The sequence below is a fragment of the Anas acuta genome, chromosome 7 (assembly GCF_963932015.1).
Source record: "Anas acuta chromosome 7, bAnaAcu1.1, whole genome shotgun sequence".
NCBI lineage: Eukaryota > Metazoa > Chordata > Aves > Anseriformes > Anatidae > Anas > Anas acuta.
The window spans coordinates 24,371,847-24,389,140 of NC_088985.1; the positions used below are offsets into that span (position 1 = coordinate 24,371,847).

Below are 17,294 nucleotides of genomic sequence, written 5' to 3' on the forward strand. Positions count from 1 at the left end.
TTGTGGTGTGGAAATATCTAAGAGTGTATGCTGGCAAAGATGGGACTCTGCAATGTTTTGTCTTTCAGCTGATGTTTTACTATTTCCTTGCTGTTCAGACGTGCTGAAGATGCTCCTGTTCCACGAATGCCAAACAAGGCTTTTCTTTTTTTTCCTTGATGGTCGATACAAAAATCTCAGAGCACAGCCCATCAGAAACCTTTTAGAAGAGCTTTAACCACTCCTTTCCCTCTCCCCAAAGGTACCGTGTACTGGCTGATATCCCAATAATCAAGGCAATCGCAGTATAAAAATAAAACGCTGCCAAGGCTCAGCTGTTACATGCTGGCGTGTGAACTAATGACAGCAAAGCTGCTGTTCTATTGTCCGTAAGGGGGAGACTGTGCTTAAAAGCTACAGTCCCCCGTTGTTTCCAGGAGCACACGCCTGTGGAGCAGCAGCTTTTGCAAAGTGAAATTCCAGCTGCTTCTCGGCAGCCCAGGGGGGCAGTTGCCTCCAAGTATGCCCCAGGGACAGCGTGGGGTTTCAGAAGCTGGAGGAGTAGCACAGCCACATCCGAGTCGTTGGTGCAGAACGGCCCCGTTGCTGCAGGGGCTGGGTAAGGATGGCATTTCTCCTAGCAGGTGTGAGGAGCTGTGCCATGCACGGAGCCTGGCCTCGCTGGGGTGTGCTCGGCAGTGAGAACCTGGCTGCACAGAGCCAGGGCTGAATCCAAGCCCTTCGCGTGCTCCTTGTCCCCAGGCTGCCTGCAGGTTTGGGAAACCAGCTCTGCAGAAAGCCACCTTGGGAAGGCGTTCTCAGCGAAGGAGAAACAAATGAAATGGCTCAACTTCTTCCTCTAGCTGCTGAGGAGCTGTCCGTTTGCCTTTAGGGAAAAGAGGAAGGAGGCTTGAATTCCTTCTCCTCTTTAATGTCTGTTGATTCTTCCTGCGCTGGCAGCTGGCTGCTGCCTTTTGCTTTCCCTGGGCGAGTCCCAGCTGTGCTTGCAGGTGCCGCTCCGCTAGCTCACATCCGAGCAGGGACTTGGGAGCAGGCGGCCCGTGTTGGAGTGCTTCACAGCAGTTGGATACAAATGAATGCTAAATCTGTTCCCTGGTAAATGTTGGAACCGTGTGAGTGCACTGAACCCCGCCGAGCTGCCAAACCTTCTGTCAAGCCAGAAGTTAAGTTGTTTTAAGTCTGTGCTCCCTTTTTTTTTTTTTTTCAATAGATTGTAGTGTGTCCTGTAGGAGTATAAATATGACTCCAGCCAGGCGTGAAACATGCAACTTGAAAGCCACAGCGTTCGCGAGGCTGGGTAATGGGGAGTGTGGTTGTGACTCACAGGAGCTGCTTTTCTTGTCAAATTGAGACAGGAAGAGGCTGGGAACATCTCTACCTGCCTCCCTGCTCTCCTCTGGAGGGAGGAAGGGTACAGGGAGCTTGGCAGGGGCCCTCCTGGATTGGTTTTACTGATGTAACTGCCAAGGCAAGCGAGACAACAGAGGCTCCCCAGTGCTGAGCATGTCCTGGTGCTGTAGGAGTAGCCACAGGAGGTGTCTGCCCTGTGCATGGACTAGACTTGTTGTGTTGATAATGTGTGGCTGGGAATGCTGCAAGGATTTCCTCCCCCCCCTCCTTTCATCCTCTCCTCCTTATTCCCCCCCATGGTTATTCTTTATCTGTGTATTTGAAGAGGTGAGGGTGCTTCTAGGCTGGTTCTCTTTCCACCAGCTCCAAATCCCCATCCAGCTCCAGCATCGCTTCCTCCTGAGCTCAGCCACCAGCTCTGAGCTCTGCTGAGGCTTTGAGAAAGTAGCTGAAAGCCTTTCTGGCAGGGAAAGGAGTGGGGAGGAGGGAACCCATTAGAGTGCAACAGAGGGAGCTGGAGTGAATTTCCATGCTGATGAACATGAGAGCGAAAGCCCTGACTGCTGCTGCGATGTAATTTGGCCAGGCAAGTGTTCTCCAGGCACCATCAGCACACATCTGTGCTGAGCACTGATGTGGGCTGTTCCCATCGCGAGCCTTTACCTTGGCTCTGGGTCTCACCAGTGAAGTCCCAGGCAGGCCAGTTGCAAAACCTAGCATGGGGAGGCGTTCCTGTCTTGCCATTTGTCTTCTCAGCTGCACCTGAAAAGCACAGGGGAGGCTGAGGAAAAATATTCTTGCTGCAGATGGATTTATTTTCATTTTTTTTTCATATTTTACTTTTCATTTGGATTTCTCACACCTGCCTCTAGATCCACCTGGAAGGGAATTGGGGTGGTACATTGCTGCAGTCAGAGATGCAAGGCAGAGGAGTGGGACTGATCAGCATTCTGCTGCTGTGTTTGGGATGCTGGCATGAGTTATTGCCAGTGACCTAAATTGGGACTGAGGTCTGAAGTCGTTGTGGTAGTCAAAGTGGTGGCTGCAGTGATGGATGGCCACAAGTACAAGCTGACTACAGCGCTTCAAAGCCGAGTGGAAATCAACAGCAAAAAGCCACCAGGTTACATAAAGCAAGACAGCAGGCAATGCCAGGTTTGGACAGGATCAAGAGATAGAGTTCCTGAGCAGGATGGGGCAGCAACGTCCAGTTTTGCTGTCTCTTTCCTGGAACTGGGCAGTTTGCAGGCTGGTCCCAGCAAGGCAGTGGCTCCCCCTGCCAGAGCCACGAGCACAGCCCTGTCTCTGCTGGGACAGACGGACCCACGCACAGGGCAGTGCCTGCGTTTGCATTTTCCAATGAGCGTGTGACTGAATCAGCACGGGGCTCTCAGCGGGGAGTTTGCCTTCAGCAGAGCAAGCAGTTAGTGTGTTGAGGGAGAAGCACTTCTTGGAGGACCGTGGCTCCAAGTGCACCAGCTCAGGTTGATGAGGAGTTTCTGCTGCATCCCTACGCTGTGCCGGAGACCTGTGAAAATTTCCCTTCTTTGTTTCAGAGCCATCATCAATCACTTCAACCCGAAGATAGAGTCTTATGCTGCAGTGAATCACATATCGCAGCTCTCCGAGGATCAGGTAAGCCAGGCGTGTGACGACCTCTCTTTTCACTTTGACCTCTGGAATATGGGTGTTTTGGAGTACCTTGTGCTCGGTGGGACTGGTGATGTTGCAGCAGTGTGAGGGATGGAGGCAGAACTCTTGCTCCTTGTTCAGGTGTGGGTGAGAGGAGGACAAACAAGGCCTTCAGTAATTTTACTATCACGTGCAGACACCTTGGTCCTGCAAATGCAGAAGGAAAAGTAAAAATGATGAAAAATGTGAAGCACTGCCAGCAAGTGTGGTTAGAGATCGGGAATCCTGGTGTTTAGAAGGAGGCAGGAAGCTTTTGGCAGTGAATCTACTTGGATATTTGCTGTGGGCAATTAGAACTTGAGCAACAGTTGGTAGAAATGTTCTAGGGTAATTGAATTCAGTGTCCTGAACAGTTGTTTTAGGTGGATTTTTGGAAGAGAGGAGGTTTAAATATAGAAGGTGATAGGGTTAGGTTTCCCTTCCTTAATTTGGCCTGGTTTCCTCTCTTCGTGTCCTACCTGTATTGTGTAAATGTGGAAATGTGGCTTCTTGAAAATAGGCTGCTGTGCATGGTCTCGGGAAGGGAAGAGGTGGCCTATTTCGCAAAATTAAAATATTTGGATTGCATGTTAGTCACTCTTGGAGAGGTGAATGACTACAGGAGCTCGTGGTAGAGAAAATATAGAGTTGCCATACCACTTGGGCAAGACACAGATGTGTCAGCACCTCTGGACCTTCTGGAGCAGAAGTTATGTAAGCAGCCTTGGACAGACCTTGGAGTCACCTTGGGTTGCTGCTTCCACTGATGGGGTCCTGTGCTTGTCCGCTAAACAGTCCTGACCACATCTTACTCTACAACTAGTTTTTCTCCCTCTCTTTCACCCCCTGTCCAGGCTACTTTTCATCATTACTTGCTGATACCCTCCCATGCTTCCCACTAACCTTTCTGGTTATTATCGTACTTGATCTGAAACGAGTAAAACCCCAAAGTCTCAGGTTGAATGCTGTACTAATGTGGTGGAAAAAAATACAGACCCTACTGCTTTTTTTTTATTCTCGTCTTAATATAGCTGGCTAGAAGAACACTGGTTTTAATTTACTCAATTTTTCTGTATTGTTCTGCCTCTGAGAGCCCCTGTACCCCCAGCTATGCTTTGTGATGGCTCCTGTTATAAATCCTTGCTCATTGATGATACACTGATTGCATCGACCCAGGCCTCTAAAAAAAGAAAAGCCTTTGATAGCCCAATTTAAATGGGAACTTGGGTAGAGAGGAATTTTGCGTAGTGTTTAGGTTAGACTGCGAAAGGAAACGAGCTTTTCACTGTCAGCTCTGCATAGTTTTCATCCCCCAGCAGTTCAGGGAGGTCAAGTTAAATCCTTTCTTCCCTGTGTTATTCTTTAAATAAAATCTGTAGCAGCAGGCAGATAATGAAATCAGCGCTGATGCACGGAGCATTTTGAGGAAGATGATTAGGAAGTTGAAAGACATATTTCTCCTCTTCTTTTCTCCCTTCATGAGCTCTCTCAGTGTAGGGAGAACATCAAACAAAGCAAAACAATAATAGGCCCTGGTGAACTGCAGAGGAATAACGGAGATGTCAGTGGAGAGGGACTGTGTGGTCTCGGGGAGGGTGGTTAGGCAGCTCTCTGCAATTTGCTGCGACAGTGACAGAGTGACAGAAGACTCGCCTCTCCATCTAACTGGCCAGTGAACTCAGACCTGTGTTTGGGGCCACAGTTTCCCCTCCATCAGTAGCCAGCCCACGTGGGAAATACGTGACTAGTAAAGGTAGGTGGCTGGGGTCAGGGTCAGGCTTGTTCAACAAACTGATTTTGTTGTTTTCATGCAGTGTTAGGGGTTCAGCACAGGGTGGGAGGGTCAAGCTCTCCTTTCGGCCACTGCAGTCTCTTTTTTTTTTTTTCTCCTTTCTGCTCTACATTTTGTCTTTCTGTTTGTATTCACCTACTTCCCCTTCCCTCGTCTCTTTGTAAATACTTCTACACAAAATCAATCCTTCTTTCCAGTCCTTTTTTTTTTTGAAGTGTACCACATAAAAACATTTAATGCTGACGTTTAAAATGTAATTGTACAACTTGTGTACCCACTGCATTTGGGACTGGTCGTTTGCTCCTTTGAGTTATTTGGCTGGTTCCAGAAGACTAACACTTCTTTCCATGACAACACTTGTTTTTGCAATTAAGGACACTTATTTTTGCAATTATGAGGACCGAACTTTTCTTTTAATGACGTTTTCTTTATGAGCCAAGAAACTCATCTTTGGCTGGATTTTCATATGGCTGCTTGTACTCCTCTGTGGTATCTGAGCATCTCCTATTAATCAAGCAGGCATGGCTTTGACATTCCTCTACCAGAGGGGGATTTTCCAGATGCTCTGAGTTGCTTCCAGTTCACTGGAACCTACTGAGCTTACAGGCTCATACTTGAACTTGTACGAAACTTGTTGTGTCCTGACTGTTCTGCTCATGTGTTAGATTAACTTTTTTAATTTTATTTTTAATATCCTTAAAAGTAGCTAAGTAGTTGGCTGAAAGAGGTTTTGTTCCATCTTGTTCTTTTCCTAATCCTGTTGAAGGTTTTATTACCTTGTTAATCGCCGATGTCCATTTATTGCCATTCTCAGTCTGTCATTTAAGTGCTTTCTCTTTTTTTATTTATAAGCATTAATGTTAACGTTATTACATGCCGAGGGGTTTCACAGACCCTTGAAAATTACAGGCATGGGACTGTTCTGAGGATAGATTGTTAATGAGCTCCTACCGCTGCACATTTTCAGTCCTGTAGATCTCCAGGAATCGTATTTCGAATACACCCATCTGTACTTCAGACAAGTACGTTCACGAGACTTCGTGGTACTGCTCTGCTGACTATTTTGTGGTTTATTCAGTTTTTGGATCAGAAATACTGGGAAGATGGCCTTTTTCTGTCCATACTCCCTTGAGCAGAGAGTGGGAGATTCCCAGGAGTGAGCTGATGCCAGGGTTTTGACTTTGATCCACCTCAAGCTGGGAACACCATGCCAGCCCTGCTAGTGCCAGTCTGCAAAGGGTCTACTTGCCAAAGCAAGCTCCTAATCAATCCCAGTCGTTAGCTATTTTGACCTTGTTGTAGCACAAAATGTCTTAGCCAGTTCTTGGCCCCTTCCTTTCGCTTGCTGATTTGTTAAACCTGACTTCAGTATTAATTTTTGTTTATGTGGCATTCTCCCTCTCAGCGCTTCTGCCTGCGTGTCCTTTAAGGAGATGAAGGATGCTGCGCAGTCAAAAAGATTGGCAGTTAAGGGCCAATCCTGTGTAGGTTTAGCTCTTCCATGTAAATGATTATTCACAGGTCTTCAAAGATGCTCGGGTCCCTTCTCGAGTCAAAGGGCAGAATAGGCTGCTGTGATAGGAATTCGTAGGCTTATCTGTGCTCTCCAGATGACGGGGCTGCCTTGTACTTAATGCATTACAGGCAGCAGGCTTTCTCCGTGCTATATCTGATTTGAAATGCTTCTGCTGGAAAACACGTTGGGAGCTGTTGCAGAGAAGCAGGTCAAGGTGGCGAGAAAACAGCAGCACAGAATTTGCTCCAGAAGGACAAAGATGGACAAACAGGCTGAGGACGCGAGATGTGAGTGGGCTGGATGGGGCCTCACATCTGCCTCTTCTGGAGGTGAAAGATGAGCTGTGTTTAAGGAGGCAGATCTCTGCCCGATGGTGATGTAGCATGGTTTTTCTATAGAAGGAGAAGGACCTGGTACTTTTTTGTAGGTGTCTCATGGTGCCTTGCACGCTAAGAAAGTCTTGTGCCAATTTGCTGGAGAGTGAGGTAGCAAAATTGCTCACTGACGTCTCTTTTTCTCCTTGGTACTTGTTCACACTACGTTCTCCTCTGTAAGGGTCCTGTATTTGAGGCGGCGGGCACAGGACTGATAATGCTTTCTATAGTCAGGAACATTTACGTGCTTTTTCTAATACAAGTCCTTCTTTCTTCACAGCCACGGAGGGACACTCGGTACCTCAGGTTGGGAGGTGGCACGAAGTTCAGTGTGAAAGACGGTTGTGAACACCTGTACTGCATGTATTAGTCTGGTAACTGCAGATGGAAAGTGCTAGGAGGCAGAACAGATTGTGATGGAAAAACAGAATGACTGTATTGGTTTTGAAATTGTGACAAATGAGTATAATACCTGGGTCGTTCCACATTGTAATACCTTTATAGCTCGGGCAGCTGCAATCCGGCTTGATCAGGCAATCTCAAGGAAAGGGAAAGGGTTTTTTGAGGTCATATGCCAACTGTTGTATGGTCCCTCTGCCCACTCCCTCCTTTTCTGCCCCCCTGCAGTCCACGTGGCTTTTTGTTACCAGGTGGGGCTGCAAGGCACTAATCCAAATTGCAGCTCAGGCAGCCTCCGTCAGTGACTTGCTCAGAGTCACAAAACGGCACAATTGGATTTAGATGCCCAAAGGTATTCTTACCCTGAGCTATTGACGTCATAGTTTATTCAACTCGTTCTGTTTTCCATAACTAGCAGCAAAACCATTAACAGATACAAAGTGCTTTGTTTTCTTTTAGCACTGTTGGCAGTGGGGTTAAGAGTTAAAAGCCTGTTGGCATGTGTGTACTTGATATTTTTAAAACGCTGAGTACCATCAGTGTGAAGTACTACTACAGTAATTCCTCTTAATCTCTTATTTTAATGCAGCATGTTGTTAAGGCTCCAGAAAATACTTCTAAATGGTGTTGGTCTAACGATACTTCACTTCCAAAATGCAATGAGTTTTGGGGTAGAAGGTATCAAGCTTGCTGGTGCTATGTTGTACACAGCAGCAGATATCTGAAACTCTAGCTTAAGGGGTCACCAAAACAAAGCCTCAATGTAAAGTCTTTACATCTCTGCAAATTAGGCAGGGGTGCTGGGTTTCATGGCCTCATTACAGATATCTACTCATGATTAATGGCTTGAAACAGATTTTTATTGTTTAACTGGAAAGAGCTGAACTGTACCAGGTGAAATTTTAATCCCAGCTTTTTCTAAAGGTTTCTATATAGGATCACAGAATGGTTGGGGTCGGAGGGGGCCTCTGGAGATCTAGTCCAGTGCCCCTGCCAAGCAGGATCACCTAGAGATGCTTGCACAGGATCTCATCCAGGTGGGTTTTGAATATCTGCAGAGCAGGAGACTCCACAACCTCTCTGGGGAACCTGTTCCAGGGCTCGGTCACCCTCACAGTAAAGAAGTGTTTTCTCATATTTAGATGGAACTTCCTCTGTGTCTTCTGAAGTTGGCAAATTACCAGTTTGCCTGGCTGGTTGGCGGTTCTTTGATTTTAGATATATTTCTCTTTTTTTTTTCTTTTATTTTGGTTTCCCACAGAAATTCTCCCCACAATTTGCTAACGCCTCAGACTGCTTTATGCAGTGTGCCATACTGAATGGGTCTGAAGAGGCCTCAAGGACTGATCAGCTTTGCTGCAAGGAGATTTGAAGCTGGAGGTGAACTTGGGAGCAGTGACTTTGTGCCGTGTAGTGGCTTTTATTAACATGCAGAATGCAATGAACTGTGTGTCACTGGAGTGGGGGAACAACTGTGGTAGCCCATTAGAGGGGCAAAAGAAGGGCTTTGCTTTTAAAAAGAGATACCTGCTGGCGGAGAGATGTAACCATATTCCTAATTCAGTCACAGAAATCTCAGCTAAGAAATAGGAGCTGCCCTTCAGTTCCCTTCTCTTGCAGGCTCGACATAAATGTTCTCCAGCATCCTGCCCACTACCACTCATGGCAATCAGCTGCTCTGGGCCTCTCTGTCTGAGGCAGCGTGACCATGGCTCGCCTTGGCACAAAGCAGTCTTCCTGCCCTTTGTGCATTGTAAATGCTAAGGCACGTCTTGCTTCCTATTATTTTTGTGAGCTGTCCCCTTGGGCAGATCAGGGACTGCATAAAAGTACAGCCTGGTAACAAAATAAGCCTGTTAAACTTTGAAGCAAGACTCGTCTTCAGTTCTTGTGGCTTTTTTCACATCCTTGCCTGGCTCTCACTAGTACCACCAGGACTGATAAGGGCCTGAAAACTGCTGTAGCCAGGTGACCGCTGCATGCTGGGGACTTGTTCCAGAACATCCGCCTTCCTGAGCGGCTCTCGAAGCCTGCTGTGAAAGGATAAAGTCACTCGGAGCTAGGTATGTTTCTGTGCTGGGCTGTGAGTTACGAGCTCAACCTGAATCACAGCTGGAAGGGTGCAGAGCAAGAGCAGGAGGAGTAACTTTGCAATAAGCTCCCCGTCCATGTTCCAGTGCTTGTCCTGCACCCCCAGTGCAAGTGTTTCACAAAACACTTCCCAAATGCCTGCTAGACTGTGGTTTTACACAGTACTTAACTAAGCCTGGAAAAGGGGCTGTGGGTTGTGATCAGAACTCCTTCCTGGCTGTCTCTGTGCTGCCCTGAGAAAACCCGGAGCCCCATTTCTCCCTGGGTGAAAGGGCAGCAGATCTGCAGCCCTTGGGGAGCCAGGCAGTGCTCGCAGTGTGCTGGGGAAGGCTGCTGCGCTCGGTGCCAAGAGTGTTACGGATTGCCGTCACCGCTAAGCGCCTGTATGGGGCACGGAGAGATCCACCGAGGATTGCAACAGAATGATCAAAACAGTCTGCATTTATAAAGATTAAATTACAACTTTCCACATCTGCGATTAAAGGAGGAACTGTCAACGGCTGGCTTGTGAGAATCCGCAATTCAATTTGCATTTTGTAAAATTTGAGATTGAGGAGGTTTTTTAATCCCTTATGAAATGGGGAACAATAGGCACTGGATGTTGCCAGGTGCCTAACGTGTACAGATACCGTGCAGACTTCTCTTTCATCGTTCCCTGTAAAGCTGGATTTATAGCACTGTACTTTGTTACCCTAGTCCTGAGCTCCACCCTAAGCTTCCTTACACTCAGTCATCTCTCTGCCTGGGAGTCCTGAAAGGAGGTGGCTGTATCCTGCTGCATCGATTACAGCCACATCACTGTCTGTCTTTCCCAGAGCCAGCTTCTCGTCTTGCGGAAGGGGACAGGCTTTGTGCAGTGACTGCCAGCCACGCTCATTCTGGGGCTTCTGTCGGATAAAACCCCTAAAATAAAATTCAGAGGTTGCTAGTCGCTGTTCTCCCTGATAGTATCCTGCTGTAACAGATGATGCCTTTGTCTTCTTCCTCTGGATCCTCTAGCTGGAGCTGCAGCTGTTTCCCCAAAGTGACAAATTGGGTCATTGCTCTGATTTCGAAGTGGGAAGCAAATAGAGCTTTGCAGTCTCCCTGCCTCCCAGAGCAGGAGAGTAAACGCTGCTGAGCCAAAAGGTGCTGCACCTGAACAGAGCTCTGCTCAGCTGGAAGATGTGTTCTTTTGGCTCTCTAACGCTTGGCATTTGGATGTTAAGACAGTAAGTTCAAATTGCTTGTCCGCATTAGGGAGCTCAGAGGCAAACCTCTTAATAGAGGAGAAAGAGGCATCTCTGATGTGTGTCACTCTTTCTGTGTTCGTGGGAGATCTGAGGCAGACAGCGGGGTTGCTCAGGGAGCTGAGATGTGTCATTCAAAGACAACAAGCAGGGGAAGGATGGATGTCCAGAGATGGCACTGGGGAAGATGGCTCTGCATCAGCCAGGTGCCTGGGGCTATGAATCAATTCCACTGCCGTATTCAGAGGGCGCTTGGATTCCCTCGTGGCTCAGTTAAGGCACAAATAGGCTCCTGGGGAGCAAAGTCTTGCTAGCAGCACATGCTGTTTCAGCAGCAGCATCTGCCTCACTGCTGGTATGAGAGCAGGCCTACGGAAGGATGTTAATTCTTAGCTTTGTGTTTGCTTTTACCCGAGCACCTGTTCATAGGAATTCCTCTTCCACCTTTTCCAAACCATGGATTTAAGTTCTCCATCGAAAAATGCTTGGCAGCAAGAAGAGCTAACAGGATAAGTATATTCCAGCCTCTCAGATAAGAAGCTGATGAAGCAACCTGGACCATGGTCTGAAAATGCCTAGGATTTCTGAAATAAGCTGATGCAACCCAACAACCTCCATTTACATTAACTGTTGTCACAGTTGCATCAGTAGTAGTTGTGAAGTAGGAAGCGTTTCTCTTCCATGAAAGCATGGGTTAGTTGGGATGACCTCTGGCAGTAGTAGTATGGAAATTCTGTGGATATATCCATAAGGTTTGGAGAACGGGGTAGTTTCTTACAGACTGACATCTAACAACATTTGTTTCCAGAAACCCCTGCCATGCCCTAGTGTCCTCTTTGGAAACTTTGCCATGAAGTCTTACTGGGTGCAGAACCCACTAAGGGTAATTAGTGCTTCAGGCTTACTTACACACAAACCCCGTCTTGGTTTCCCAAGTGCATTTTCCTCAGCAATTGTAATTCAGCAGACAGCATCTGTTTTTGAGGTGGATGTAAAAACACACCAAATGCTGTTGAACTCTTGCTCTCGGACTTCCTGACTGCTCTGAAAATGCTGGGTTGGGGCCCTGCTGTAGTGTGTATTACGTGCAGGAGAAGCAGAGAGGTTCTTGTGAGTGCTTCTCCTCCCACTGGTGATGGTGTGAGTGAGCTCCTCTCCCACTAGTGACCACCGTCTCTCCAAGATGACATCCACTTGCAGTGACATGCAATGACAGAAGGATATGACATCTTTCTGGCAATGTGATTTAGCGTCTGGGATTAGGTCAGGAAGCTGGCGTAATGGGGCTAGCTGGCTTGTTTTGGGGAGCTTTGACTTCAGGAAGGCCTACACAATCTTTTGCAGACCAAACTGAGCCACTCCGCTCATGTTCTGAGCTGTCCTAGAGCTCTCTGAGCACCTTTGACACAGTGAGAAGCCAGAAATAATATCATCATGGTGATACTGTGAGAGTCTGTTTCTCTGGGTAATGCTATCAACTCCACACTGCTTATACTTCTTCAGCAACATCTGTGAAGTGAAAGTACCCGAGAAACTTGCAGTTAGAGCAATGGTTTGCTAAGACACCAATCTTTTCATTTAGACATTGCGTTGTCCTTTACAGCCTTCTCCTACTTCTGTCAAAATTAATGTTCCAAACCCGGGACAAAGCAATCATTAGGTGAATATGGAGGTTATACATAACCTACCCTCGGATTTCTCTCTGTCAGCAGTCCTCCTTCCAAATTTTTAAAGGAAGAACGTGCTCAGCTAGTGATAGAGCTTCCCTTTCCATTCCTCTCCTGCACTAGAAATCGCATATACTTCTCCCCAAACCTAGATGCTAGCCTTTCCTCAGTCATGTCATCGTGTAGGTGTGGAGTCAAACATCTGTCTAACTCGCATGAAATATTACCTGTTGTCACCCTGTCGTGTCACTGCAATAGTAATTTTCTGTAATGGGATGTAACACCAAACATGGGTCCAGATGGAGCTTCGCATGACTATATCTGTAGGTTTTTTTGTCCATTTCCCTTCTTCAAAAAGGTAGACATGAGCTGTGCTACTGACTTATTTTAGGCCATGTTTTATTTGCATTAACTACTTTTTCGAACATCTTGAAACACCAGGACAGGTGCAGTCTTCCAGCTGATAGAAGCAGAAATGAGGATTTCCAAGGGAGCCAAGGTAGCTGTGCTGGAACTTTGGCTTCCTGTCTGTCTCTTGTTTTCTGCTTCCAGACTTGTTTTGCTGGGAATTTTTGAAGCAGTAGCTAACATTTCTGAAAGCCAACGATTTGATGGAAGCATCTCACTACAGACTCTTAATTTTTACTTCAGTTATGAGGATGTGCTTTTCTATTTTAAGTGATGGACCTGTTTAATTACGGTACCACCTACAAGCTGCTTTGTAGGTATAGAAAGGAAACTTAGGTCTGTTGCTGAGCTAAAACTCCCCTTTTCAGAAGAATAGAAAGAAAGCTTCTGTAATGCCTCATCTCAGCCTTCTTCGCAGACACCTGAGCGTATGACACACTTTTTGCAGGGGAGAATATTAACATGATGGGAACTTAATTTCTCTAGCTGATGACAGTTTCCCACATCATCCAATTCTTGCTGAGCTTTCTGCTCTCAGTGGTGCCCAGAGGGATCATATACCAGGACTGCTTAAGTCTTAAAAGTGCGTCTGTCGTTATTTAGTATGTCGAGGTTTCAGAACTAGGGCTCGATGCTAGGGCTGGGCAGTTAATGTCACAGAAAACCTCCCAGCATAAAGAAGCCAGTCACTGTTCTGGGACTGCTGACCAGCCTGTCCCAGTTATTCATCTGAAGGCAGTTGTTTAGTCAAACCAGCAACTTGTGGCCTTGTCTCAGCTGCGTTGTTAGCTTGAGGCAAAGCCTGGTCCCTTATCCTCACCCAAAAGCCCTTCACCTGAGTGAAAATGTGGATGGAGGTAACTGCTCTGTTGGGAGACCTGGACTGAAGCCACCATGCTTTTTATATGAGCTCATAACTCGGGATGGCCTTGGCTTGTGTATGTCAGGGAGAGCTCTTTCTGTGATGTGTTTGGAAAAGGTCAGGTCAAGATGCTTGAAGAAAAATGACTGGTTGGTTCAATCCTGAACTTGTTCGAAATGTTTGTATTTTTTTTTTTAGAAGTTATATCTGTTTTGGGGAGTGGGAGGATTTTATTTTGATAGCATCCCTCTTTAAAAATGAAAGGAAAATCACCCGCCTGTACTCTCACAGAAAGCCTTGCTTTCCAGCTCTTGACAGGGCTGTGACTTACAAAGTGAATCCGGACTCAGGAGTGCTCGCTTCATCGCCAGTAACCTGACATGGTTGTGCCCAGGTGCTTGCAAACTGCAGATTCTTCTGCTCCCTTCCTTGTTACGGAGATGGGAACAGCTGCGATCACACCCATCCATTGTTACTTGCTGTTAGAGAAAGGTGATCAGACCGTTCTGCTTCCTGGCAGAGGTTGTAAGGCCTTCTGGGGGAGTGCTGAGTGGTGTTTCAGACCGCAGGCTTCTCTTACTCGGTATAGCTCCTACTGTTTGTTCCCTTCCCTCTGGATATTGAATTGTTGTTCTGGCAACATTATTTGGCCTGGGTTTTATTCTGCCCTTGTTTCTTCTGCGGGGGGCTGTGTGCTCTCACGCTGCTGACAGCACATGTTTGAGAGGATTCCTTTACATATGCCTCTTTTGAAAAGGAAGGAATCGTAAAATGCCAACATGTGACGATAGAATATAAAGTAGGTCACTTTATTTCCCTTTTTTCCCTCAGTTCTGCAGCTCTTGTGATCTTTGAATTCTGCGTATCAGACAGTTTTGGAGACTGGGAGAGTTCGGCGGGCTCCTCAAGTCTTGATAGTCATCTTGGGACTGGGCCTTAGCAGACCACTAGAGACATCCTCTTTCTTCTCAGCCTTTGTGTGCCTTGGATATCCTGTTAATTAGTGCCCTTGACATGTTTTAGAGAGATGAAAAGGAAGAACTGTGACAGCTTTCCTAATGCACAACCATCTCTCGCTGCTACGGTGCTGCGTCCTGCGGCTGCTGCCAGGCCTGCCCTCCTGTTCTCCCTGAGCTGATTGTAGCTGGCAGTTGTCATCTAGAAGCAGTAAACCAAGTGAACAGCTCTACTTATTACCATTTATAAAAATGCACCAAACAGAAGCCCTAGGCACAGTCACAAGTCAGTCCTTAAAACGACATATGGAAGTGAATATTCCCTGAGTAAGGCCTGCTCAGGCCACAGCAGCTTTACCACAAAAGCCAACGCCTTAAAGTACCTGATTTTTTTCAACCAGCAAACTTGCTTAGCTTTATTCATACGGATGAAGATGGCAGAAGCGTTGGAGTTAAATTTTAGCACCGTTTCAGTGAAAATCCCCCTTGTGAGCAGTTCTCAGAACTGTGAGATCAGGAGCCCATTAAATGCAGAGGTGTGCCCCCCTTCAGCTTCTGTGCCTTGCTTCTCAGCAGGGTAAGTGTGGTGCCAAGTGTTCTTTGTTAACCCAAGGTGGGAATGAGACCCGATGGCTTTTCTCACCTTAGAGGTGTGTTACTGTGTGACCAAATGTGTGCAATCACAGTTCTTGTAGAGCTTTTCTGCCATGCGAGATGGAGACGCAGAGCAATCCAAAGCTTCCACCCAACCTGCCTCCTGGTGATGTTGAATTCCTGAGTGGGCTGCTCAACAAACCTGGTTAGTTAGGAAAAGTCACACACTTTATGTATTAATTGTGTATTAGCATTAGGTGCTGTTTCATAAGGAATTTGCTAAGCAAGCATGAAATCCTCTTTAAATATAGTCAAAAATTCAGATGTGAGAATAATATCAAGAGGGCAATGCAGCATCAGTTTGGGAGGAGCAGGATTTAATATTCCCATTAAAACAAAAATAGTTGTGCAAGTAAAACTACAAGCTGATGCAGTATAAATTAGTGGTTTTAAAACCTGGCGAAAAAGCAACTGAGTTATTAATCTCTGAACTGAAGCCCTTAAGTCCTTTTAAGCGAGTGACTTCTGCTCGTCATCTAATCCCTTTGAAACGTGGAAAACAGACCTAGAGTTGTTCTCTGCTGTATAGTAAGAGGAAATTAACCAGAGAGCAAAATAAATTGATTAATTGGCAACAATAAGGAGCTGTGTATGCACTGTATCTAATTGCTTTTTTTTATATCATCTTCCTCTTACTTCTTGGAAGACACAGGTTTATGGGTTGCATATGCAAAAATGTGCTGGAAAAAAAAATCACAGAGGCTTTGAACTTTCAGTTTCAAAGATCATTGTGTGCATTGCCTTATATTGCTTTGGACAGTCTCTAATGGGGACGTTGCTCAGCCAAGCTGAATTTTATGCAGTGGAAATTCAAGCTGAAATTGAACACACCTCAGAATCACGGAGTAAATCAAATCTCATTTCCTCGCTTGCAGAGAACGTGGGCTGTGTGGGCTTTCTTCCTCCTCCTCCTTCTCAGCAATTTTTATCCTGCCAGGTCAGAGCTACCTTTTCCTTATGAGAAATTCCAAGCGAGTGGCTTCCCTGAGCCTTATTCAAAAACCCATCAGAGCTAATAGCTTTGAAAACGTTTGATGTCCAAGAGGCTCTTGGGAGTACTAAATCCTCACACGGGGATTTTTAGGCTGTAGAACAATGGTGTCCTCCAAGCACTGCAGAAATTACCGTGGAGATGATATTTCCCTTATAGATCCTATAAGAACTTAGCCAGGAATATGGTTAAAGAAATTTAGAGAGAAAGTGGAAGTCTTGGTGATCAACTTCTTCCCCCAAGAGAGAGTAGCATTACTTTTGGCTAAGCCTTCTGTAGTGCAGTACAAATACATCCCATCTCTACAGCCAGCAGGTTCAGTTGGGAGCAGTGACAGCAAGGGGTACGTGCTTTTTGATTCAGAGGGCAGGCGTTGTGGACAGGTAGTTCTGCAGCTTGCTGCTCTGTGTACCAATTAGCTCAGCTTGAGGCTTCAACAGCAAAAGGTGCTTTGGAAAAGAAGCATAAGTTTTGTTCTCCTCGTTCTTGGGAGCGAGTGGGTCCAGTGCCAGCACAAGTCACCTTTCCCTTATACATCAATGACGGGCATACAGCCAACACAATAATCTTATCTGGGCTATTAGCAATAAACCTCCCCTTTTGTCTCGTGTCCTTTCTGTCCATCCAGCATCTAAACCTCCGTGGAGATAGCACGGTCATTCTCGTAGAGGTAAGATGTGTCTTTTCAGCCTCTTGTCAGCCAAACCTTCTGAAGGGATATGTCCTCTGTGGTGTTCTGGGGCGCTTGCTGAGAGTGTCTGAATTGCGAGGAAGCTGGTGAATCAGTAGGTTTGATTTAAAGAACAAATGTTGTAGGGATAAACGCTAAGTTCCCAGGCACACAAGCCCTTTTTGTCCTCCAAATATCTTTGGATTGCAAGATGCCACTTTGCCGTGGCAGGAATCCTTTTTGAGAGACATAGCTATTATCTTGGGCCCTGATTGCTTCTGCTAGGTATAAGGAGAAATGGCTAGAAATAACAGAGAGTCAGCAACTTTTGGTGCCTTTGTGTTTATTTCAAAGAGTGCACAGAGGCTTCTTTCCCTGAGCAGGACAGTAACAAGCAGCAGACATTTCATTTTTGAGAAAACTCTGACCTGTTTTCTACGTATGGTCAATGCCCAAGTCTTTGCTCCCCCTCAAATTCATCTTGCTGACAGCTATCTTCTACCTTTCCATTTCAGTCAAGAAGCGTCTCAGCCCACCACTACGTTTAGTGTCTTATCTGCCCTTGCAAGTGATGGTCTTGGGTAGCACTAACCATTCAAAAGCTTCTTCCAAATTAACTTAGCAATCAACTTTAAGCAGCTCTGTGATTCTTCTGTTATTATTT

General features: G+C 46.2%; 1 protein-coding gene across 5 annotated transcripts in view; it reads left to right on the forward strand.

Moving 5' to 3' along the window:
• The window catches only part of ARMH3 (armadillo like helical domain containing 3), a 118,689-nt gene that overhangs the window by 84,123 nt on the left and 17,272 nt on the right, over positions 1-17,294 (forward strand). For 4 of the 5 annotated variants that reach the window (XM_068688273.1, XM_068688274.1, XM_068688275.1 and 1 more), the window contains one exon: positions 2,907-2,985. The exons of the other annotated variant lie outside the window; for it this stretch is intronic. In XM_068688273.1, the coding sequence (XP_068544374.1) occupies positions 2,907-2,985 (79 nt within the window). The remainder of the gene's footprint in view (positions 1-2,906; positions 2,986-17,294) is intronic. 5 annotated transcript variants of the gene reach the window in all.